Source organism: Drosophila mojavensis, unplaced genomic scaffold (assembly GCF_018153725.1).
Source record: "Drosophila mojavensis isolate 15081-1352.22 unplaced genomic scaffold, ASM1815372v1 contig_80, whole genome shotgun sequence".
Lineage (NCBI taxonomy): Eukaryota > Metazoa > Arthropoda > Insecta > Diptera > Drosophilidae > Drosophila > Drosophila mojavensis.
In genome coordinates this window covers 16,613,304-16,637,908 of record NW_025318906.1, presented here as the reverse complement: position 1 = coordinate 16,637,908, position 24,605 = coordinate 16,613,304, and the positions used below count along the sequence as shown (strand labels likewise).

The 24,605-nt window shown below is 36.8% G+C and overlaps 2 protein-coding genes and 1 long non-coding RNA gene across 3 annotated transcripts; 1 reads left to right on the top strand and 2 right to left on the bottom strand.

The window, feature by feature from the left end:
• Positions 1–3,453: 3,453 nt before the first annotated feature.
• Positions 3,454–4,281, bottom strand: LOC116804099. Its single transcript, XR_004364123.2, has 2 exons — positions 3,784–4,281; positions 3,454–3,721 (listed from the first exon to the last, which is right to left on the bottom strand). It is a non-coding gene; the product is annotated as an uncharacterized LOC116804099 (long non-coding RNA).
• Positions 4,282–8,254: 3,973 nt separating this feature from the next.
• Positions 8,255–24,384, top strand: LOC6580244 (sodium channel protein Nach). The gene is made up of 10 exons (XM_032730265.2): positions 8,255–8,337; positions 14,586–15,107; positions 20,681–20,878; positions 20,947–21,231; positions 21,429–21,665; positions 21,740–21,894; positions 22,604–22,669; positions 22,840–22,931; positions 23,650–23,755; positions 23,833–24,384. The coding sequence occupies exons 2-10, from the start codon at positions 14,632–14,634 to the stop codon at positions 23,940–23,942; spliced, it is 1,725 nt and encodes a 574-aa protein (XP_032586156.1). The 5' UTR covers positions 8,255–8,337; positions 14,586–14,631; the 3' UTR covers positions 23,943–24,384.
• Positions 11,864–12,771, bottom strand: LOC6580246 (protein FAM76B). The gene is made up of 3 exons (XM_044010927.1): positions 12,675–12,771; positions 12,381–12,536; positions 11,864–12,332 (listed from the first exon to the last, which is right to left on the bottom strand). Exon 3 carries the CDS (start codon positions 12,317–12,319, stop codon positions 11,945–11,947), a length of 375 nt encoding a protein of 124 aa, XP_043866862.1. The 5' UTR covers positions 12,320–12,332; positions 12,381–12,536; positions 12,675–12,771; the 3' UTR covers positions 11,864–11,944.
• Positions 24,385–24,605: the final 221 nt, after the last annotated feature.

Genomic DNA, 24,605 nt, shown 5'->3' with positions numbered 1-24,605 from the left:
CGGAGCTTCATAGACTAAAGGAGTCTACTAAATAAAGTCGATTTCAGATCATTTTCATTCAAGTGGAAGTTCATTTTAAATGTTTTCTTTTTTTAAACGTAATTTAATATTTTTTTATTCAATTGTTTTAATTTTTAAAGATATAAGAAATAAGTATAAAAACTTCTTATTGACCTAGACATTAGAACTAATTCAATAAATATTCCGTATTTTACTTTCGAAAATCAGATCAGAAGAACCGATGCAATAATTAAATAAATATACATATACTTACATATTTAAATAAAATATAATCTCTTTCTGCATAACATATTTCGTAATACTATAATGGCATCCACTTTTAAAAAGCAACAAATAAAAAAGCTTTGTGACATCATTTTAATCACCAACTATTTGAGGCATTTGGCATTAGTTTGTTAGGCAATGGCAAAGCGCTGCCCATTGCCAGTTCGGCAGTTGCATTCAAAGCGAATGTCAGGCAAAGCGCGCAAACGAATCCGCATTCAACTCACAAACACACACTCACACTCACACAGCCGCTCTCACGCTCCTACTCACACTCACAACATAGTCGTACACGTGGCTGCATGTCAAAGTGTAAAGTTTTGTGGCGCAAAAAAGTGGCCGAAGCTCGCGAAAAAAAACACTATGTAGTGGGTGCCAGAAAGAGAGAGGGAGAGGAAGAATGAGGCAGAGGCAAAGGCAGAAGGAGAGGTAGAGCGACGTCAAGAGGCAAAAAGCTGAGCGGCAGTCAAAAGCCCCGCTTGTCGATTTTCAAAGTTTCGTTTTGAATGTTGTTGCTGTTGTTGTTGCTGCTGCTCTCGTTGTTGCTGTTGTTGCTGTTGTTGCAGTTGTTGGCAACCCTTTTAGCTGGAGCAGTTTTTACCTGACTGCCTCTCTCTGCACTTTCCATCTGGACTTATGTCGAGGGGAGTCTACAAAAAAAAAAGAGCCATTTGAGTGAAGCTAGCAAAATGTTCGTTTGCTGCTCATGTTGTGGGGTGTTGAGAGTGCGTTTGGCTGTGAGCGAATGCATAAAGAAAGCACGAAATGTTGTAGTTGGGAGCGAGCATAAAAGGAGAACACAAAGTGCAATTGGCAGGGTAAGCAAAAGTTTACAGCTGCAAGGAATGTAATAGCCCCATGGAACAGCAAAATCATTTCGGCTCAACTGTAGCTGCAGCAAATCTGGGGAATCATCAATGTCAAGATGCCAAAAGGCAGCGCTTGCATGTCTATCCGAGCGCTGAGCTCTGTGACGTCACTAAACTGTAAAGGCAAGCTTTCTGAGGGTTAACGACTGAAGCGAGGGCTTAAGTGTTAATCGAAGATAAAAGAGAAGTGCAAATAGTGGAAGTTGCCTGTATAAGGCTTATAGTACAGGCTAAACATATAAATTGGTAGCAACTATAAGTCGAGTATATTAATATACATATGTATGGATAATTTATATTGATTTGTACAAATGTGTGTATATTTATCAATACATGTATAATATATTATATTCATTTTTATTTTCATTTAATTTATTTATTTTTTATCTTTACAAAAGTTGTTTATGTTTATCGATATAAAAATAAATGTATACATTTATCAATTTAAAAAATATATATTTATATCACATTTCCAGACTCAACTCTTTCGTATATACAGAATTAACATAATAAGTATTCAATTATAAGATATATAATGAGAATTTCTCCCTAAGTTCAGATAATAATCTACGTACATCCACCCACTCAGACTATATAAGTGGTGTATAGAGCTAGCTGTATTCCCTGCTTGAACGCTTTCAAACATTTTATCCCAAGCCAACTTCTGTCTATAATATTTCGCTGTCCACACACCCACTCACACACACTCACACTGTCTACCATTTGCGTTGATTTTATATCCGGAAGAGAAGAGAAGCCAACACAATCATCATCATCATCTAAACGGCTGATCATTGCCCGGCCATCATCATATTCATTGGCACTCAAGCAATGCGGCCAAATAGCCCTCGTAAACTTGATTGTAATAGTATAATTTTTTACGTAAAAAAGAGGAAGAGGAAGATGGAAAGAAACATACGCAACTTATGCGGCCTTTTTTCTTTTTTTTTTTTGCCCAGTTACAGCTGGAATGCACAGGGTTCGGCCTTTGTCTATGATTGTTGTGCGTGTGTGTGTGTGGGGATGTCTTTCATTTTCATGCAATTTTTATGGGCGCACTCTATGCGCTGTGCTGTAAGTGAGCTTATATATAAGCCAAAATCCAACGCCCCGCAAACGCATAATCCGCCCCCATATAGACCTTTCGTAAAAATTGCGCTGCCAACCGCCGCCTCCTGCTCGGAAGTTATTGTTATCCTTTTGTTTTAGTGGGCAATACACACACTCACACACACACACACACATATATATACTTTATATAAATATACTTTTTTATGCCAAACTGACAGGCTGACTGCCCTAAAATTCATAGCCATGGCCAGTGCACAAAGCTTTAGCACGCTACGCGCATTGATTCATAATACATAAATACAAATATTGCGTATACGCAGCGCTGCTCTCGCACACACGCACCCACACACACACACACACACATAGCCATAAATTCTTATAAGCACGCACACACGAGTGTCCGGCCAATACACACACACACACACACAAAGACGCCGAGTCATCAATCTTTTAGCATTTCACTTAGGTATAGAAGCATTTGCGAATCGCCTTTAGGAACTTGCCCCAGCTCCTGCTGCTCCTACTCCTGCTCCTACTCCTGCTCCCGGTCTCGCATGCAGACTTTCTTTCAATATTTGTGCATTAATATTAATATTTCATGACCATGTTGATTTGTTAGCTCAGCAGCAGAAGCGCCACGCCCCCCATCGAAGGGAAAGCCGCCCAGCTATGGAAAAGCTTTCGCATTGCATGAGTTTTCGTTTAATCTTTGTTGTATTTACGAGCATTAAACAATGCTTGTATTTATTTATTAATTTGTAGTAAAACTTAAACTTGCCTTTAGCTGAAAAGTTTCTTGCATTAGTATGCTAGGCAAGTTGATTTATTATTTGTGAGTGTTAAAGCATTCTCAGCAGATTCAAATCTTTGATAAACTACAACTACTCTACTGCAATATGTATAGTGGGAGTAAGCTTATATAAATATATATATATATTTTTTTTTTTTTTTTAATATTTTTTAAAATTCGTGTCCAGTCATCCCTTAGGCAGTTTCATCTAAAATAATAATAATAATATAAAATATTTCTATACATTTTAATTAGACAATATTATGTCAAGATCCAGAGCATTGGATATAAACGCTGCTGATGTTTGAGTTTTCTCCAAGTTCCACCATCACCAACAACTACCTAAATTATGACTAATTCAGTCTATTTTACAAGATCTTCTCCTCTTCCATCATCATCACCAACTACCCAACTCTATATAACTATAAGATAAACGCATTTTTGCTCTTTCTACAACAAATTTTGATACTTTTATTACCGTTTACTGAACAGATTTTGATGTTACTTCACACACATACACATTCATACATAGTGCATACAACTTGAATAAATATGCTCTCACTTTCTCTATCTCTCTGTCTCTCATTTGTTTTTTATATTGAACTCAAGCATCATACGCCTTCTCTTCTTCTCCCCTCCACGGTCTTCAGTATAACTTCCTCGAGTGCTTCAGTTCCACTATATCACGCTCCCAAGTATCTCCCGTCTATTTAGGAATCGGAGATTAAAGATTAAAGAGACCTCTAAGTATATAGTACTATATCTCACCAAATTCCTGACCATATTCCGTATTACATTTCGCACTCTGATTTTGTTATTAAAAAATGAATCTTGTCTACATTTTTCAATATCAAAATCAGAGCACAAATCGATAATTGCGGTTCTCGGGTTGCATTTACATTCTATAACAAACCCTCATTGGTTGGGCCAAAAATCAAGCTCCCGCAGCATATCATAATGACAATGCAAATCACTGAGAAGAGGCTCATGGCTAGCAGGATGCCGCCAACAATATAGAAGCCCAGTAGAGACAGGGTGACATAATCGGATTTGGGCCGCTGCGTTAGATCGATCTCATGCAAACGCGCTGAACGTGTTGGCATCCATTGGAGCTGATCATAATTCATGATGGTTCATTTTTTTATGCTTTTTTGATTTTTATTTATTTTTGAAATTAATATTTGAAATTTGTTTGTATACTTTATTTATTGTATATTTTTTAAATGACAGTATAGCTTACTTTGTGTGAGGAATAAGAGGCTGAATTTTATATATGATAATCTTTTAATATACAAATATTTGATAAAAAAAAAAAATGCATATATGTATTTTGTGGTAAACGTAGATAACTGTCTCTCTCTAGAATAGTTAATGTCATTCAAACTCCATGGACAAATCGCAGCACATGTTGGCATTAGCCACGAATTATGGCCTAGACAAGTGCAGAAAAAGGGAGCGGGGTCAGTGTGGGCCGGGTGGACAGACAAACAGACGGACGAACAGACAGACGGGAAAAATACAAACGACACATTTTATTGATGTTAATTTAATGCAAGAAATAAAACAGGCGGCGCTGCAGCGAAAGAAAGCAAAGCGAAAGACAAACCAGGCGCGACCGAAAAAAAAGATTTGCATATAAACAGGCGTCGATACACACACACAATCACACACTCACACATACACAACGAATTCACTCACTCACTCACTCACACACACACACATGCATACGCAACAGAGTCAGAGCAGGCAAAAGAGGCGAGGCGAGTACAGCAGACGCTGGCATACGACGACATTTGCATAACAGACGGCACCCGAAACTGTCATTGCCAAGGTTTTACATCCGCTTTCCGCAATCATCGTCTGGTGGGCGTTGCCCCGCCCATCAATAATATTTATGGCGTCGACTCATTCTTAAACTGTCCGCGCGACATATGCAAGTGGATATTGCTCTATTTTCAAGTGCCAACTGAGCGCCATACCCATACCCATACCCAATAATGCGCTCGTAAGCGAAAAAGAAGAGTATAAAAGAGGCAAGAAGAGGTGGTGGAAGAGAAGGAAGGAGCAAATATGTAAAACTCTCGCCAAATGTTCGAAAATTCGTTTTGGGCCAGAAATTTATTGGAATGTGTAAATAGCCCGCAGAGACATTGAAGCGTTTCGCCTTGCGGCCATTAACATTTTAATATAATTGCAAATAATTTTAAATCGAATGCAAAGTGTCGCCCGGTAATATATCTATATACATATTTATGTTCTCCAATAATGGCGGCAGTAATTTATAGCTATTCGCTAATGCAAAAACCAGTAATGGGTTCGATTCGTAATGAATTGCATTATTGCTCACATACGAGAGGAAATAATTGAAACAATGGTAAATATAAATGGAGAATATCAGCAACGAAATTAGTATAGAAATTTTTGAACTCATTTGATATTGATGAAGAAAATAAATTTGGCTAAGTCTCACATATGTATAATACAAAAATTCTCAACATCAACATCAAACTGTTTGCTATATGCAGAGTAGGCAACTTATATATCTCTCTCCTTTCAGTTTGCAACGAAGTTTGCAAGAAAGAGAGAGTAATATAAGTTGCATACTCTGAGCGAAATATGTAAATGTATTAGTGGAAGTATAGGCTGAACTATATATAAAGCGATATTGAGGCTCTGAGAACGCGAGCATATTATTTAATGTGTATTAGTGTAAGTAAACATGAGCGATTTCGTCGTCAATATGCAAGCTCTTAGTATTGAAGGAGCGTAACAGAGAAGGAGAGAGTAAAGAGAGCCTGCTTTGAGCTTTGAGCTATGTAAATGTATTAGTGGGTCCACATGCATAGTGAGACATTTCGTTGTCGATATGCAGACAATAAGTATTACAAGAGCGTAATATTAGATGAATGCTCAGAGCGAAGTATGCAAGTGTGTACTAGTGTGAATAGAGGCGAACGATTTTGTCGAAGACGATCTGCACTGCTTACTCTCGTCCTCAGCTGCAATGCAATCAGTTTAATCAGCGAGGCTTAAGTGTAACCGAGAGTAAAACAAGAAAGAGAGAAAGAGAGAATGCTCGACTGCCGCGCTGATCGGATGTAAGTTTCATTTATACATATATGCATACATATACAACTACATATGCTGTCAGCAATGATTACAGGTTAGCAAAACAACCGAAACAAATACTTCAATTTGAAGTGGTTGCATTTCACAAAGTATATATTTTATTTCCCCCATTGTGTAGCACGCCCATTAATGCACAGCTATACATATATTCACATATATAATATGGAAAGACGGTGGATTATTTACACAAGTCACACACTAAGCCTACTCCTGGTGCTCAAGGCAGACGCTACAGCCATCAATTCAGTTCGGCCGCAATTCGCTTGCTCAAGTATTCTACACATTTTTGATAGATTTGCTGGCATGCAGCGCATGTAAACATCGGCTTTCAGTTAATCAAATTAAGTGCAAGTTAATGGCGGTACACGAAAACCACCCGAAAATCACCCAACCCAACCAGCGACCCACTCACAGTTTTGGCCCTTGGCTGAAGACTTATTGCGGAACATCATTCGATTTTTCTCGACTGATGCTTGAGTTGGCGCTTTGTTTGCGCACTCGAAAATGATGAATAATAAATTGCTAATCATAAATATTGCGAAATCAGGCGATGAAGTGAGCATTCACCCAGGGCTTGGCTCGCGTGAAAAATGGCTGGCAACCCCAAGAGCCACGCCCCGTCTCCGTTTCCTGACTGCCCGTTTCGCGAGCTGCTCTATAAAGCAAAACAATACGAAAAGTACACATTGTTAAATTGAAAGGAAACAAATGTAAAATTTATACAGCTGCAGCGCCCCAACACTGGCCGCAGCGCCAACAGAGAGAGAGAGAGAGAGAGAGAGGGAGAGAGAAAGCGCGTCTGGACCTGCCCTATAAAATCTGCTCATGCAAAATCAAAGATTACATAGCATTGCCAGCGGAACACATAGAAGAGGAGGAGGAGGTGGACAAGGTGGTGAGGGGCTCCAGCCGTAGCAGAAGTTAAAGTAACAAGGACGACTCTCTAATGGTCTACAAAGTTTGCTCGATTTGCCAAAAGGCAAAAGCGGTTTTTCCTCCTGCTACTGCCCGTTGCTCTATAGAGGTTTTCTAGTTTAATAATTGGATCTCCTAGGCATTAGAGACTTGTATGTATGTAAGTCTAGGTGAGCAGAGAACAGCTGCAGCTTTGCCATAGGTAACTTAACTTATGAAGGATATATCGGCTTATACAACAATCGCTTACGTTGCAGGGCATCTAGCAGTCGGTCAAACTCATTTAGACATTTCTGTCTTTGCATTGCAGAAAAGCAAATGAAATATTATTTAGCTTTGCTATGTTGAACTATTTCATGCCAAGGTTGGCAATGAGTTAATTGATGCCCAGAATGAGAATCTTTGAGTCGTTATGTGAAATGAAAAGTAGTCCTATGATAGATGAAATTGAACAATGAATTCTTGAAATCCAATCAGAAGGCATATTTATTTGAATTTGTAATACATACATATATATATGTAACTTCTACACAAAAACTTTGACTATTAACTAAATAAACAAAATAAAATAAAATAGTTCTCATATCTAGCTTACCATTTAGGTATGAATAGATCTAGAAAACAAAAATAAATACTATAGTCCACATCATAGCCACAATTCACCCACCTGAACTCATATTTAAGGCCACAAACCTTTGGTCAAAACAGCGATTAGTCCAGGCAAAACATAAAATCGTGCAGCAATCTTATCGGACAGCTACAATTAGGAAACAAGTGGTCTCTCTCTCTCTCACTCTCTCTGTTACGCCAGTACAATGCCACACAGACACACACACACTGACGCATAGCCCTTCACACACACTCTTATTCAATAGTAATTAGCGTTGAAAATCAATAGATTCTAAATCGTTGCAGGCATCGCAGTTCGTAGGGGTCTCTGTGTGTGTGTGTGTGTGTCAGACAATATGCCTTTGCGATTGTTCCGGAGCAATCAACAAAAGTCGGAGGCCGGCAGCAGCAGCAACATGAGCAGCACCAGCAGGAGCAGCAGCTGACAAGTTTCTCATGAGGCGACCCAAAATGTCGGCTAAAAATCACAACATTGGGCCATTGGCTATTGGCCATTGGCCGTTGGCCGTTGGCTAGCCAAAATGTACTAAAGTCAAGTGCAGGCAGTGCGCTGATTGTAGTCACAGTTCGTTAGCTCAGCCGAGCGCAGTGGAAGGCAGTGTAAAAACTTGGCAGTGAACGAGCGGAAGGCAACCAATTTCAGTCAGTGTAAGTTGTGGTTTCTACTATATATATATGTATATATATATTATATATATATATATCCTATATTTGATATCGTGGACAAAGCGCTTTTAATTAAATTTCCTGTTCGATGCAAGCGCAAAGCATTGCCTACTTTTGTGCGGCCTGCAAGAAACTGTTGCACACACATACACACACACACACAGATAGGGTAAGAGGGGGGGGGGGGCCTCACTTAACCACAAAATGTTGACTGAAACAATGGCCACAATAACAGCAACAAGCAACGAGGCCATTTGCAGCATCTCGCCAAGAAACAGCTGCGCGCAGCGAATACTCAACAAGAAGAAGAAGAAGAAAGTGAAGAGTGCCAATCAGAAAAAGTCGAAGTGCGAATGTGCTTGCATTATTATATATATATATTTTTTTTTTTTTAATGGGTAATTTTAAATAATTACAATATTTATATTATTAATAATATAAATTAATAATTCTAAAAAATATTTAAAATGAAATAGATAGATAAATATTTTAATAGTGATAAAAAGTTTTGATCGAAAACTAAATTAAGAATTGAGCAAATAAATTTAAAAGATTTTTTCCACTATTTAAGTGAGAAAGAAGTTAAACATTAATAACATCAATATATAAAAATAGCATTGCAAAAAATAAAAATTAAATTTTAAACAAATAAATAATGATTACAAAATAAAAAAATAAAAAAAAATATATATTAAAATTATTATATAAAAAAAATATATAAAAATGATTAAATACAACATATACCAAAAACTACAAATACATTATTAAACAAATGAATAACTATTACAAAAAAAAAATAAAATAAAATAATTAAATAAAAAATGGATTTTTAAATATATAAATTATTAAATACATCATACTTTACAAAACACAAATAATTATTAAACAAATAAATAATTCTTACAAAATAAAAAATAAATAAATAAAATATGAATTATTAAAATTAGTTTAAAACAATATATATAAATGAAAAATATATCACAAATGAATTACTTTTAATACAAAATTAATTTGTTGATAAATTTTAAATTACTGTAACGCATTCCTCAGCTAATGACTATACAGCTATAAGCAAACAAATTATATATGTATATACTTGACTTTCATTGACTTTAAAACAAATTTTTATTTAAATATATAAATGTATATACGATAACTAGGAAAAGCTAAGCTGGGCCAATGATAGTTTAAAGTTCTCATATATGAAACAATTTTCAATTCAAAGACAATAACTAACTTAATATACCCGCTCGAATAGGGCAGTTAAACCACGATGCTGAGCTACAGCTGCTGCTGCTGTTCCTACTCCTGCTGCTGCTCCTGCTGCTGCTTCAGCTGCTATGGACAGCGAAATGGCGCTGCGAATTGTTGGCGCATAGAGCGGAAATGCAAGCTGAGTTAGTTGCGTCTTGTTGTTGTTGCTGTTGTTGTTATTGCTGATGCTGCCGAGGTTGATGATGCTGTTGTTGTAGTTATTGTTGTAGCCGCTGTTGTTCATAGTGGCATGGCCCATGAATATTCATGGTGGCTGCCAGGGCAGTCATTCATTCATTCGTGATTTCACGCAACCAGCAGCAGCAGTAGGAGGAGGAGCAGGAGGAGGAGGAGCAGCAGCAACAGCAACAGCAAATGCAGAGAAAACGACGGCAGACAAAACATGAAAGCAAATAAATAAACAAATGTCAGCAGCGTCGTCGGAGGCGAACGCCAAGAAATTGGCGTGAAAATAAATCAAGAAACAAATTGGAAAATTTGTTATTTCGCCAACAGACAAAGCGAGGGACGGACGGATGGGCAGAAGGGCATAGGGACGAACAGCAGCGAACGACAAGGACAATGTAAACGAGAAGCCAACTGAAATAGTTTCCAAATACATTCATAATACACTAAATGCACAAGAAACTTGATTGAATTGCGAGCGTAATCAATATATTGATAACATATCATATACAATATTTATGGAGATTGAAAATATCGAAAGGTTATTTGCAGTAGGATAGTCTATAAGCTGGCCAACTAGGGTATGTCCGATGTGTCTCATACACAGATGCAGTCAATAATACAATTAGTTTTGTTTCGTTTTATAAGCTTATCGATTTCAGCAAAGTCGATCAATTGCAGAAAGTGAAGCTATTATTTGTTAACTATATTACATATATGTATTTTGTATCGTAATACTTTGTATCGCTTATATTGAAGCATAAAATTTGTATTTCCAATAAACTAAAGTTGTTTTTAAATTTAATTTACCATTAATACTAATTTCAAATTGATCGATAAACAAATTTTTTTTATTTCTGTGAGACTTTTGCCAAATGAAATTCGAATTTTAATTTAACTAATTCAGTTATGATGCAGTAAAAGCGATGAAAAAAAGCTTATCTCCGATTTGCAAGCACTAAAAAATTATCGATAAATAACGTATATTGCCAATAAATTGGCAAGGACTAAGAATATATAATATAATATAATATAATATAATATAATATAATATAATATAATATAATAAATATATTATATTATAATAAAGCCCATATTCAATGCATTTATGAACATTGCAAATATATCGATAACAAAGGCATCGTGAATTAGTTGGCAGACAAGGGAAGCTAGTGCAGCTGAAAGCTGGAAATGGGACTAACTGCAACTGGTGCACAACATACATGGAGTGTGCCACAAAGTGAAGGCCAATTAAAATGTCCTTAAGGCAGTTTTGCAATTTAATTAACACGCAAAGCGGAAAATACACACGAGTCCCTGTCTGGGCAGGACTGGACTGGACTGGACTGGACTGAACTGGGCTGGGCTACCTGAAAGGATTCCTGTGGTGGCCGAACAGCAGCTGAAATTGGAACTGGGCGCCATAAGAGCATAAAAATCGTTTATTTAATTGTAAAATATACATATTTAAATAATACCCATTAAAATGCAGCAGCAGGAGCAGCAGGAGCAGCAGCAGCAGGAGCAGCAGCCGGAGCAGCAGCAGCAGCAGATCGCTCGCTTAAGCCCACGCCTCGCCTATCCTATCAGCTGCCAAAGGTAATCAACTGAAACTGCAGCTGCCAGTAGAAATGTTGCGTAAAAAAAAGAGCAAAGAATACACTGGAAAAAAATAAAAGAAAAAACAAAGAGCTTTTAATGTTGCCCATGTGGCAAGCCGGACCTATCGCACTCTCGAGTTCTGTCTGGATGTCTCAGTGTCTGGGCCTGAGTCTGGGTCTGGGTCTGGTCAGCCCTTTGTCCTGTGCTTAAGTGAGGGCATTTACTTTCGAGTGCGCGGCGCTCATTTAAATGCAAATTTAAATGAAATTTTAATCCATTTTAAGGACTGTGTACTGTGCGCAGAGCCGTTTGATGTTACAGACGCCGACCCATCGAAGCCCATCAGCGTGCAGCACAGCCCCAATAATGTGACCCCAATCCGGATGCTACAAACTGATTATAATGAGCTGGAGGTCTTAATGCACCCACGCTCGACCGCATGTAAGTTGCCCAAATGGAGCAGGGATTGAAGTGTGATCATAGCAGAGCTAGGTATATATTTTTATGGAGCACTTGGGGTCAAGGAAATAATACCCTAGCCTGGACATCACTCAAGGAAACATGGATCGTCCTCGATGCCCGCTGCCGACTTGATGTCGCTCCAGCGCTGTGCCATCGAGCGATCGCGTGGCGGTTCAATTAGATCGAGTTCCGCTTCCGTTTCCGGTTCCGTTTCCGTATCCAGATCCAGCTCCAGAACTGGCGGCGGCGTATGCAAGGCCTGCTTTACCAAATGGAAGTCACAGCGCTTGCAGTACAGCTCCTGCCGATCCCGCGGCTCGAAGCGGCGATCACAGATCTCGCAGGATTGCAGCGGCAGCCGGCAGCGTGCGCAGCGATGCTCCTGGGGGGACAGCTCGTGCCACAGGCAGCGCCGGCAGCACTTGCTGCACAAATACAGGCGATAGTCGACCATGCTCATTTTCCAATTGGAACTGCAATGGGAGTTTTTAGTGGGGCAGTGCGAAGGTCGAGAAACTTACCTTTTCTTTGAGAGAAAAATTATAGGAAAAATTGCACAAAAAAATATACTATGAAACTATAGATTAAAATTGAATTCTCGATGGATCTTCTGTTTGCTAAAATTATGTTGTAGAGGTTCCTTTAAGACTTTAAAGTCGATGTGGGCTAAATTATAACTTTTCGTTTATTAATATGAAATTAAAAGAAAATGAAAATGAAATGAATTCACGCAATTTTTGTTCTGCTTTCTGTTTAATAAAAAATATTCTGGGCAGCTTTATTATTTGGAAAGTTTACAAGACTATATACTCTACTTGAAATTCTCTTAAATTCCCTGAAACAAAAAAAAAATGAGTTAAGCGCAATTCTCGACTGATTTAATGTTTGTTAAAAACTTGATAGCCTACTTTATAATTTGAAATAAAAAGTCTACTGTGCCATATTGTACCCAATTAACGCATTATAATGATACATACACACATACATATATATGTATAAGTATATATAAATATAAGCTCATTCAATCTCTCTCGGCTCGGCTCAGCTCGTTTGGGCTCCATTCATAGGGCAGCTGAGTGAATGTAATCTTAACCAAATTATGCGCAACTTTAATGCCTCATTTCTGATGGCAGTTGTCTGTTGAGGTTTATATGCAATCTATCCATCTATACACATACACACATACACATACATATGTACTTCAGTGTCCAGTGCTACATATTGATTGCCTTTTCAATGGCTTTATACAAATTACACCCACACACACGCGCACATACACTGTGAGTACTCACACAGCTGCAACGACATAATTTACATCGCATTAAAAAAAAATTGCAATAATAATTTATTGTTGTTGTTGTTGTTGCGTCAGGAAAACATATTTAAAACGACGTTTTTATGCTTAACGAAGGGTATATACATATACAGAGAGAGAGAGAGAGAGAGAGAGAGAGACTGATTCGTATAATAAACGCTTTATGCGAATAAAGCAGAGCAAATTGCAAATTGTAAATAATTTAAGCGAATCGAACGGGCAACAGCCAGCACTTTAGCTGCAATCTATGCATAATAATATAGACCAGTAAATAGCTGACTTGTTTTTATATTTAATATAAATATAATTATAAATGAGTATATATGTATATAATATACTATAATATGTGTTAACAAGCCAATTTAATCTCTTGTTTTATGTGCCCAGCTCAAATACATTTAATAAAATCTGTTGATATTGACTTTAAAAATATATTTCAAGCTTTTATTATGATTTAAATTTGTGTAACTCTACAAAAATATGTAAAACTAGATTAATTTATTTGTTAAAAAAATAATCAAAAAATTTTAATATGCCTATCTACTATTTATATTAATTAAATATTTACATAATTAATTCAATGCTTAAATTATAATTTAAGAAAAAATCAAAACTCTGAAAAATACAGCTCTTATGTGCCTATCATATAACTACTAAATATATTTATTCAATATTAACAAAATTTAAAAAAAAAAAAAAAAAAAACATATTTGCCTATATACGCCTATCATATATCTACTATATATTTTAATATAATATTTACATAAAACAGTCAGTATTTGAATAGTAATTTATAAAATAAAAAATGAAGCTCGACTATATGTATATTTATTTAATATTTGCAAATTTATTACTAAAAGCAAAACTTAAGAAAAACTTATCTTATACGCCTACCATATATAAGTATATCAACTATATATGTTATTTAAATTTTTACAAAATAGTAAGAACAACGAATCGTGGGAAATGCTGCTCTTTTCCTCTTATGTCTAGCATAGATCTGCCGTATATGTGTATTAATTCAATATTTAAATTGTAATTAAACAAATAAAAAAGTTCTGTAAAATCTACTTGTATATCTATATATATCGACTATATATGTTAATTCAATATTTACAAAATAGTAATATGTTAATTTAATACTTACAAAATAGTAATAAAATCAACAACATAAATCTGAAAAAAAACTGCTCGTATATCTAATATATATTTACATTGTAATTTAAAAAACTCAATAATAAACAGCTCTTATAGGCCTATCATATATCTACTACACCTAGCAATTCAACTTTGAGCAGTTTACACTTAAATGTTAGGCATAGCTTTATAAACCAAATCAATAATTCATAATCTGCTTAACTTAATTAGCTGAAAGTATTTATACTAACAATTTTCCCCTCTTCTCTTACAGATTTTCGCTCACTCATCCCAGCAGCCTAGGCCACGCCCACATAACTATGCAGCAGGAAGAGAACCGAAGCTTGGACAGCTGGACAGACAGCGAAGACTCGCGCACAGCATCCACCGCCTCGCTGGTGCAGCAGCAGCTGAAGAGTACGCCAATTAGATCGGGCTCTCGCGTGGGTCCGGGTCTGCTGCTCTTTCCGGGCACAGCCCAGCGAGCCGATCAACGGCGGGCAGCTAAAGAGCACCAGCTGCAAAAGTCAGTCTCGAATGCTAATGCAGAGCAAGATGCATCGCTCAATCGCCGCAAGGCGAACAGCATACGCAGCTTTCGCCGACCGCCGCTCTGGCAGCCACCGGCCATCAAAGCGGAGGCGGAGGAATCGCTTAAAGAGGAGCAGGAGGAGCAGCAGGTGGCTCCACTGCCATATCTGGCCAAGCTGCAGGCTTTCATCATAGAATTTCTGCAGGGATCCTCGATACACGGCTTCATCTATTTGGCCAAGTTCGGTTTGAATTTCCTGGAACGGTAAGTAAGAGTCCTGTTGTGCTATGATTGAGTTGCTCTAGTTATGGTTCAGTGCATCATCGGCGTCTCCTGCTGTGTTTGACGCACTGCAGCTATAGCCGAGAGGCTTTGATGACTTTATAGTTGAGCTAATGGAAGTTAAGAGGATTCAATTTAATTAAATTCAATGTAATTTTACTTATATGTATTGTTCTTGAGCCTAGGAAATATATTTATAACATGCTTGAATCTTTCAATTAGAGTAGTATGAAATTACCGTTAGTTATACTAAAGGTAATCGCTGCGCATGACAGTTACATTGATATTTGCTTAACTGATAATATCTTCTGTAGTCAGAGTTTAAGAACTATCGAATGTACTCTTATATCGATAAATGCCGAGATATATACTTTATGGAGTCTGCGATGATTCCTTCTGCCCGTTACATACTTTTTCTCAAAACCATTATACCCTGATTTCCGTTCAGGGTATAAAAATATAAGAAATCCAAATTATACTTAATGAAATAAAAGACTAATAGAAAAAACAAAAATAATAATAAATAATAAAAATAAATAAAAAATAATAATAATAATAAAAAATTAATTAAATTAAGTAATTAAATCAATTAATAATTATAATAAAGAATTGAATTAATAAATAATAAAAAAGAAATAAACAAGAAATGGAACGTAAAATAGACAAAAATAAGTTTAAATTGTAAAAAAAAAAAAAAAAATGAAATAACATGGAAAATAATAAAGCAGTGAAAGTGGTATTTGAAGGCCGCCGTCCTCTAGCTTCAGACGGTCCATCAATGCTCAATGTACTCAAAGAAATAAAGAATAAATAAAATAACACAGAAAATGAAAAATAAATAAAAATACTCCAAATTGTATATAAAGGCCGTCACTCTCTAGTTTCAGACGGTCCATCCGGGCTACTTCCTATAGGCAAACATTCCTTATCTCAGCATTCATTCTGAGTCCTGGCTTTACCTTTGCAGAACTCGGTCAGAAAACGCATTGCCATGCCGTAATGAGAACTGAATGAGTTACTACCTAAACATTTGCACTTGCTGATTTTTCTACATTCCCCTCAATCTCTTTACCCTTAAAAAAAAGTAAAAGTTTACAAACTTTTTTAATTAGGCCCACAATTGAGCTCCCTTTCTCCCTCTCTCTCCCTCCCTCTCTCATCCATTTCTATTTCGCTGTTTGCTTTCTTACACTGCCAAGCACTTTCGTCCAATTAATTTCCTAATGAAATTAAACTAAAGGCCAGAAAACTAAAATCTCAGAGCGGAAACTTTCAGCCGAGTTTAACATTTCGTTTCGGGCGGTTTCGATTTCCAGGCTCGAAAGCTCCAAGTGAAGGGCTTAAATTGTGGCACGTTGCACGTGCAGCCGATTATAATTTCGATCTCGCTGCCATATGCCCCGGCTAACCCACCGGGAGCAGTGCGTGTTCATATAAGAACTCTCTGACGGGCCAAAACACACACACACGCACGCACACACACATACACACACACTCGACTGCATAAAATTAGACATACACAGCTCTAGGGCCGGGGGAAGGTAATATTTTTTGTGCTGCTGGAATTTGTATTTGTTGTATTTGGTGCGAGCGAAGCGGCAATGCAATAAATCCTGAAAACTGACATGACATGACAAACAGGATTACACGGCATGCCTGGCAAGGCTTAAATTGGTAACACACTCCATTCCACACGGCACTCGAGGCGAGGGCAGGTGGGTGTGGGTGTGGGTGTGGTTGCTGGGAGCTGGGAGCTGGGAGCTGGGCATGTGGCAAATGTTGGCATAACGAAAATGGACCACAGTCAACCAGCAGCTGAGGGTTAATTAGTGGATAACACAGCCCAGACTCTATCCAAATCTCCTCTAGCCCCTCTGGCAAAAGCTCCATTACAATTTCTGTGCTAGTTTCCCGCCCGGGAGAGAGTGACAGGTGGTGCCTCTCACTCCCACCTCGCCCCACACCGTGTGCAAGGGCAAGGTAAGAGCTGGTGTGCAGCACGCAAAACTCAGCTCAGCTCGGCTCTAATTAATACCATATATCCCCACCCCCCCCCCCCACGCCGCGCGACTAAATGATTTGTGCTGCCCACAAATTTATTTATTCAGGCCCATTTTTATTTCTGCACTTCAGATTGATTTATTCGCGTTGAACTGCAAAAGAAAAGCCCAGAAATTAGGAATAGAATAAGGCAGCCGGGTATAACTGACTGTCATATACTCTACTAAATATTTTTGAAAATGAAATTAACTACAGAGGAAAAAGCAACTTTAGTTGGTTTTAGTAAAAGAATTTGTTGAGATCATTTTTAAAGTATAATGACTACATTTAGGCTAACTAATAGATAATAAAAAATAATAAAAAATTAAATAATATATACAAAAAAATAAATAATATATAATAAAATAATAATATTATAAGCTCAAGTCAAGAGCAAACAAAAAAAAAAAAAAAAAAAAAGAAAGAAATCCTTCACCTACTTAGGACAGCATGGCGAAGCATTCAAAGGAATGTGCAACGCATAATATTTTTGATTTAAATAACTCGGAAAAGGGGCTTAAGTCTTGCAGTGGAAATATTTCAGGTGAAATATGCATAAATCGCCGGAGTCTGTGCTGCTGACATGTGATAACCTCAATTCCGAGCGAAGCAATGGGAGCTTGGGGGAAAAACTGGGGGCAGGGGTATATGAATGGGAGTCATGCGACTGCATAATCCGCAGCCGGAATCAGAGAACGAACTGCGAATGCAAAATACGCAAATGCATGTGCAATGCGGATGCCGTTTGTAGAGAGGTTGCCAAATGTGGCAAAAGTATTGGTAAATGCATTCACTATTTGTTTTTTGTTTTTGTTTTTTTTGAGTTGCATTTCAGTTCAACAATGGCTTAAATGCAAACAGAAAAAGTTTACTTATGCCTGAGAACTATTGAACCTACGGCGAGGTCATGTGAAGTAATGATATATAGACATAAATATAGAGGGGCAGGGAGGAGTTCTAAAAAGCGAATCAGTAAGAAATGTGTCTTAGCTTTCAGCTAAAGTCAAATAACCTGAGACCTGATTAAGCAAAATGTCGAGATGTGGGATTGCTTCTATATAATAATAATAATTACTATTTATTTGACTATTTTTTATAATTATTAGTATTAAAGTCTAAGTTGTCTTATGTAACTTTAAGTTAAGTTAAGTTCTTCTCTAATATATTTCAATATATCTGCTTCTATATAATTATAATAATAACTATTTATTTGACTATTTTTTAGAATTAAAGTCTAACTATTTTTATGTAACTTTAAGTTCTTTTCCAATATATTTCTAAATATCTATATCTATATCTTAAATATATATTTCTATTATTCCCTTTAACACACTCTCCTACTCTTTAAGAGCTCCTCCCTTGCCCCATTGCACCTCACCAATTTTATTCATATGAGTGGCGCGAGCTGATGAAACAAAGCAAATCTCTGGCTGACAGAGAGACAGACGGGCTGTCAGCCAGACAGATGAGGCGAGACTGGCGTTATATGATGTCCAAACAATTTTAGCACGCAGACATTCTCTGAAACCATAAAAGCACCAACAATTCCAGCTCTTGTCATAAAAAAAAGAACAAGGCGTAGAGTTAGGTATATTTATTAGAATTATGCTCGACTAACAGATATCCTACGTGAAATGATGCAGCTCCATTTAAATACTAAATAAATATAAAGTAAAAAAAAATCGAATTAAATGAAAATAAAATAATGTTTTAATCAACTTATATTATAAAATAACTTATATACGGCATCTAAATTAATTAATTCTTATATTTGTATGACATTTAATAAAGTTTTATAGACAATACTACAAAATTGATTTAATATTCGTTTTTTATTTAGCTCGATAGTTTGAGGCAAAAAAATTATTTAATTTATATATTTATTTATTTATAATATTTATATATTTTTCATTTTATTTATGTATTTAATGCTATGTAATTATTATTATTATGTTTTTTTTTTTAATAATAAAATATTCATAATTATAAAAAAAAAAAAAAAATTGCCAAGTAATTGGTTTCATTTGAAATTTATTTATTATTTTTATTTTATTTTTATTTTATGAGCCTGAAGAACTCCGAGCTGTAATTAATAAAAATGTAAAGCGATTTATAAAAAATATTTGTTTCATTTAACTTAATTTTGTATTCATTTATTTGAATTTTTATAAAATGAAAAACAAATATTAATATTAATTACTATATTTAAAGTTTCTCATTCTAAACTGCTATTTAATGCTTAATTTAATTTTGTGCTATTAAATGTATCGTAGAGTACATACTCCATACTCCCTTTTCCAGCTAGGAAAACCCGTTCAAGTGGCGAATTTCCCAGACAATTTCAAATTAGAAATGATTCGGTGCAGTAGCGGAAAATTCGTAGCATTTTCGTAGCGAAATGTTTGAAAATTAAAAGCCAAGTAGCTGTTACAGCAATGAAGTGCCCACACACTTATGCATGTATATACATGTGTGCATGTGTGTGTGTGTGTGTTGACAGTGCTGAAGGCTTTATGAGCCATTGCTGGCGTCAAAATGTCATCATTGTGCGGTGCGGCACTGGCAAAGCGAAAGGGAGATGCTTCAAGGATTTGCCGGCTTTTGTCAGACTTGTTATGTCCACACTCACTCTCCTTCTCTCTCTCTCACTCTCCTTCTCTCTCTCTCCCTCTCTCTCGCTCTTGATCTGTATGTGCGTGTGTCTTGGTGTTGCGTCCATTTTGGCTGCCGTCGCACTTGCAGCCAAACATAACATAAAAATGGGGCGTCTGCAAAAGGGTTGCCACTGCGTCGCCTGCGTCGCCAGCGTCGCCTCTCGTTCATTGACTCTTCCCTAACTTGGCCATAATTCTTCTCTGTCGCATATTTCGACTGATGCTTACAAAAATTTACACGCAATAGATTTTTATGTGCGTTCACAGTATGTACACCAAAAACAAAAAAATAGTAGTGTGATAAAGTCAAATGCAGAACTAGGAGTTACCCTGAAAGCAAGTTCGGACTGGAATATAAGACTGGCATATACGACTAGAGTTAGAGCTGAGGTACTACATTGAAGTATTAAACTCTATGAAATATTCATAGAGAGAACATTCAAAGCTGATTGCTATGAAACTTTCATATAATATGATATGATAAATTCTATCAAAACAAAAGATTAAAACCTGAAATATTTGTGATCTGCATAGATTATATATATATTTATTTATTTCATAATAGACAGATAATAGTTAATAATTAACTTGTATTTGATAAAGATCTTATGCATACTTAGATAATAGGTAATGAATAACAGGTATATGATATAGATCTTATAAATTTCATGCTATAATAGAACAACTCTCCTAGATTCCCTCAAAGCTTCAAGTACTATCAACTTTTATCTACCTTAACTTCTACAACAGAGTTCAGCCAACCCACATACCCGATTTCCAATCACACCCAGGGCATACAAAAAAGAGGACTCTATACGACATATATCATTTCCGTATTTTTTGTTCGTTGATTTCTTTCAGCATGCTTTGGTTTGCCTTCATCTGCGTGGCATTGTTCAGCATCATCTCGCTGAGCCAACGCACTTGGCAACGTTTCCAGACCTCGCCCATGGTCATCTCAATGGATCGCAATAAGCTGGTGTGGAACACCAGCTTCCCATCGCTCACCGTGTGTCCGCACAAGCGCATCGATGACATCAAGCTGGAGGATTACATAGAGTAAGCCTGAATATATATCGAATATATATATATTTATTTAATATTCACTTCTGTCTCATCTCGCTTAGGGCCCACAGCGAGAAGTTCGAGGACGAGGATGATAAGGAGTTCTTCCGGGATTTTATTATCAAACTTGCGAGTCTCACATACGACAACTTGGAAACTCTGCCATTGAACAAGTCGTACGGCATCGACAGCAGCGACTATTTGAGCTTGCTCTATGAGCTGAAATGGCCCTTCGAGCCGGAAATCAGCAGCGGCGCCGCTGTCAAAATGTTCATCTATGAGACGCAAACGGAGTTTGGCATTTGCCACTCCGTCAACTCACTTGTGGCACGCTACAATACCTACAAGTGAGTGAGGAAACTGAATAGTTTGTTTTCGGATTTGATTGATAGAAATATTGATTTCAGACCAATGTGCTTCTAGATTTCTTTGATCCCACTTTGCATGCCCAAAAATATTATACCATATTATATTATATTATATTATATTATATTATATTATAATTTATTATATTATATTCTGATATCATCTTATATTCTTAAAGATATTGGCGCTCTGGCGATTGGAGCCTCTTGGATCATGGCGATCGCGTGACAGTTCATCCGCTCGATGGCGAGATCTATGCACAGATCATCAATCTATCGACTGCCTACGATGTTTACTTTCACGGCGCTGGCGATGTGCCGAGCATATCGAAGCAGCGTTACACCTTTCCCGAGAGCGACTATACAACGGTGGAGCTGATTGCGCTAGAGATCTACACGAACGAGGATGCCAGAGCGTGAGCATGCACGACCCCAACTACATTTATATATCATTCATATATCATTTCTATATATTCTCATATTCGAGCAGCTTCAACACCAAGCAGCGCAAGTGCCGCTTTCAGTATGAGGCCGATGAGATGCAAACGGTGCCCATTTACAGCTTTGGCCTGTGCCTCTCCGAGTGCCGCATGTTCTTTGCTCTGCGCGTCTGCGGCTGCGTGCCGCACTTTTATCGCAATATATGTAAGTAGATTAGGCTAGCACTTATAATCGTTCGTATTGTTGTACAATATACTATATACATATATGTACATATATTAAATGTATATTAATCCAATTCTTAGCTCTGCTCTGCACAACTCTTATAGGCTTTTCAACATTTACATTCCAGTTTTCTAGCCAGAAACCATTGAAAATATTTTTTATTAGAAGTATAACTCTTAAATGTAAAAATAGTTGTACAGCTAATTTTATTTATACAAAATAAAATTAATTCAAATTAATTTGAAATGTTATATAGACGTATACAAACTTTATTTAACTTCATTCATTTATGCAAAAAAAAAAAAAAAGACTAGTTTAGGGTATTTTCCAGTCGCGCCTTCCCTACCAAACACACAACATTTTATTCAATTGTTAATTCTTTGGTGTAATTATAATTTTGAGCTTGTCATCACGCTCATATTTATCATCATTCCTCTTCCCGTTCCTGTTCCTCTTCCCGTTCCTGTTCCTCTTCCCGTTCCTGTTCCTGTTCACGTTCTCGTTCACATAGTTGCACTTAATTGGTCCCATTAAGTTTAACTTTTATGTGTCAACGTTGACGTCGTTATCGTTGTTGTCGCTCTGCATTTTTCTCGTAAAATGTTTAAATAGTTCCACTTGAAGTTTCACGACAGACTGCCATCTCCCTCTCTCTCTCTATCACACACTCTCCTTCTGTCTCTTTCAGTGCGCAATGGCCGCCGCTTGCCAATATGCGGTTTGGAGGGCATCGGCTGCTTGGTCAAAATTAAACGTGAGCATTTTTTGATAATCCTCTTCGCACATGCAAATATTTGGCTTGATTTCGAATTGATGGCTGAAATTTCATCAAGAAATATTTTAGCATTTACGTGACCGGCCTTATATATGTTCTGCATTCGCTTAGCACTTATAGTTCTAATCATTTTCCATTCTATTTTATAGGCGAGATAATCTCCCTAAAGTCGGATAAATACAAAATCAATTGCAATTGCTTGTCCAACTGTGATGATTCCAACTTCTTTGTGCAATCTTATGTAAGTGGAGCGAAACATAATAATAAGCTGAATCTTAAACATAATAACTGAAGCAACTCCTTAAGTATAAAACCTTATATCATAGTGTTATATGCTATCTAGACATTATTTACTCTAATTGTGGCGCTATTAAGTCTAATTAATATATATATATATATATATATATTTTTTTTTTTTTTTTATATATAAATTTAATTATATGATTTTATATCCTTTGAATATCTCACGTCTGCCACAGCTCTGTTTGAATGTAATTAATTTTTGTTTTGTTTTTTTTTAGTATTTTTATTAGTATTTCAAAATGTACTTTAACAGTGCTTGCAGCATGGGCGCCATCTAGCGGTCATTAAAGCTGAAGTGGGATGCTCGTTTGCCAACAAGAAACAACGTCTCCTGCTCTTAGCTCTGGCTTAGGTCTTGGCCATTTTACCGTGAACAAACATTGAAATTGTTAACCGGGACCGTAAAAAATAATAAGCACAAAAGTTGTTTTGCCAGCGAACGCCTTGAAATATGCAATTATTTCAGTTTCGGGCCGCTTCGGCAAAAAGCGCAAAAAAGTTTTTTGTTTAACTTTTTTTTTTTGCACAGTGTGCAGCGAAAGTTTTTACATTTAATAATAATTTCAGTTTACTTGACTTGTTATGCTGATGTTGCCATTTCAAATGCTACTCTACTTATGCCCCTTCCCACCTCTCCCTCACTGTCTGTCTTTTAGAGGTCTCGCGTCTGGTTTCTGGGCGCTAATCTACAATGGGGCATTATTGATTACCCGAAAATGCAGCTACGTCGGGATGTTCTGTTCTCCTTTGCTGATGTTTTGGGTAGGTCATTAAAATATTTCCTCAATTACCTACTTGAATTTACGACTAACTCGTTTTCTTTTATGTTTTCTCCACAGTCTATATTGGCGGCTTGGTTGGCTTCTTCTTGGGCTGCAGCGCCTTGAGCTTTACGGAAATTATTTACTTTTTTACAGCCCGTTTGGTGCGGCGCATGTTTTGCAATTGAACTGGAGTACATGAATACGAATATTATTATTTATAAATACAGCAATATTTGGCAATCAGTAATAAAAATAGATTTTCGCAAAGGTCGACAAATATCTGCGACTAAGCCCCCTTAGCTAGCTCTAATGCTGACCCCATTCAATCTGTCTATGGGCATCGCGCCGCTCGTCGTTTGGCATTTCAATGAACTGTCTCTCTCTCTCTCTCTCTCTCTCTCTCTCTGTCTCTTTCTGTCTGTCTGTCTGTCTGTCTGCGTCTCTGTCATTGTCTGCCATTGGGTCTGAAGTTAGTGGACTTTGTCAACAAATTAGGCGTATTTTTCTATTTTTTGCTAACCTTGTCGATTTATATTGGAAATCCCTACTACAACAATAAGAACTAACAGAGCTATAGCCGGGGTTGCTCTACGAGAAAATACCCTGAATCAGCATACTTTTCTTAGTAAATAAATCGTATTAGCTCATCATCATAATAATATACTACATCAAATGATCATTATGATAATTATCTCTCATCAACAATCAAATATACTATATACAGGAATACTCCTCATGAAGAATATATATATATTTTATATAGTCCACCACGTTTTCTTCTAAATACATTTAAACAAAAACCTATCTACCCCCTTTCATCATTCACAAGTGCAGGGTAGAACAACAAC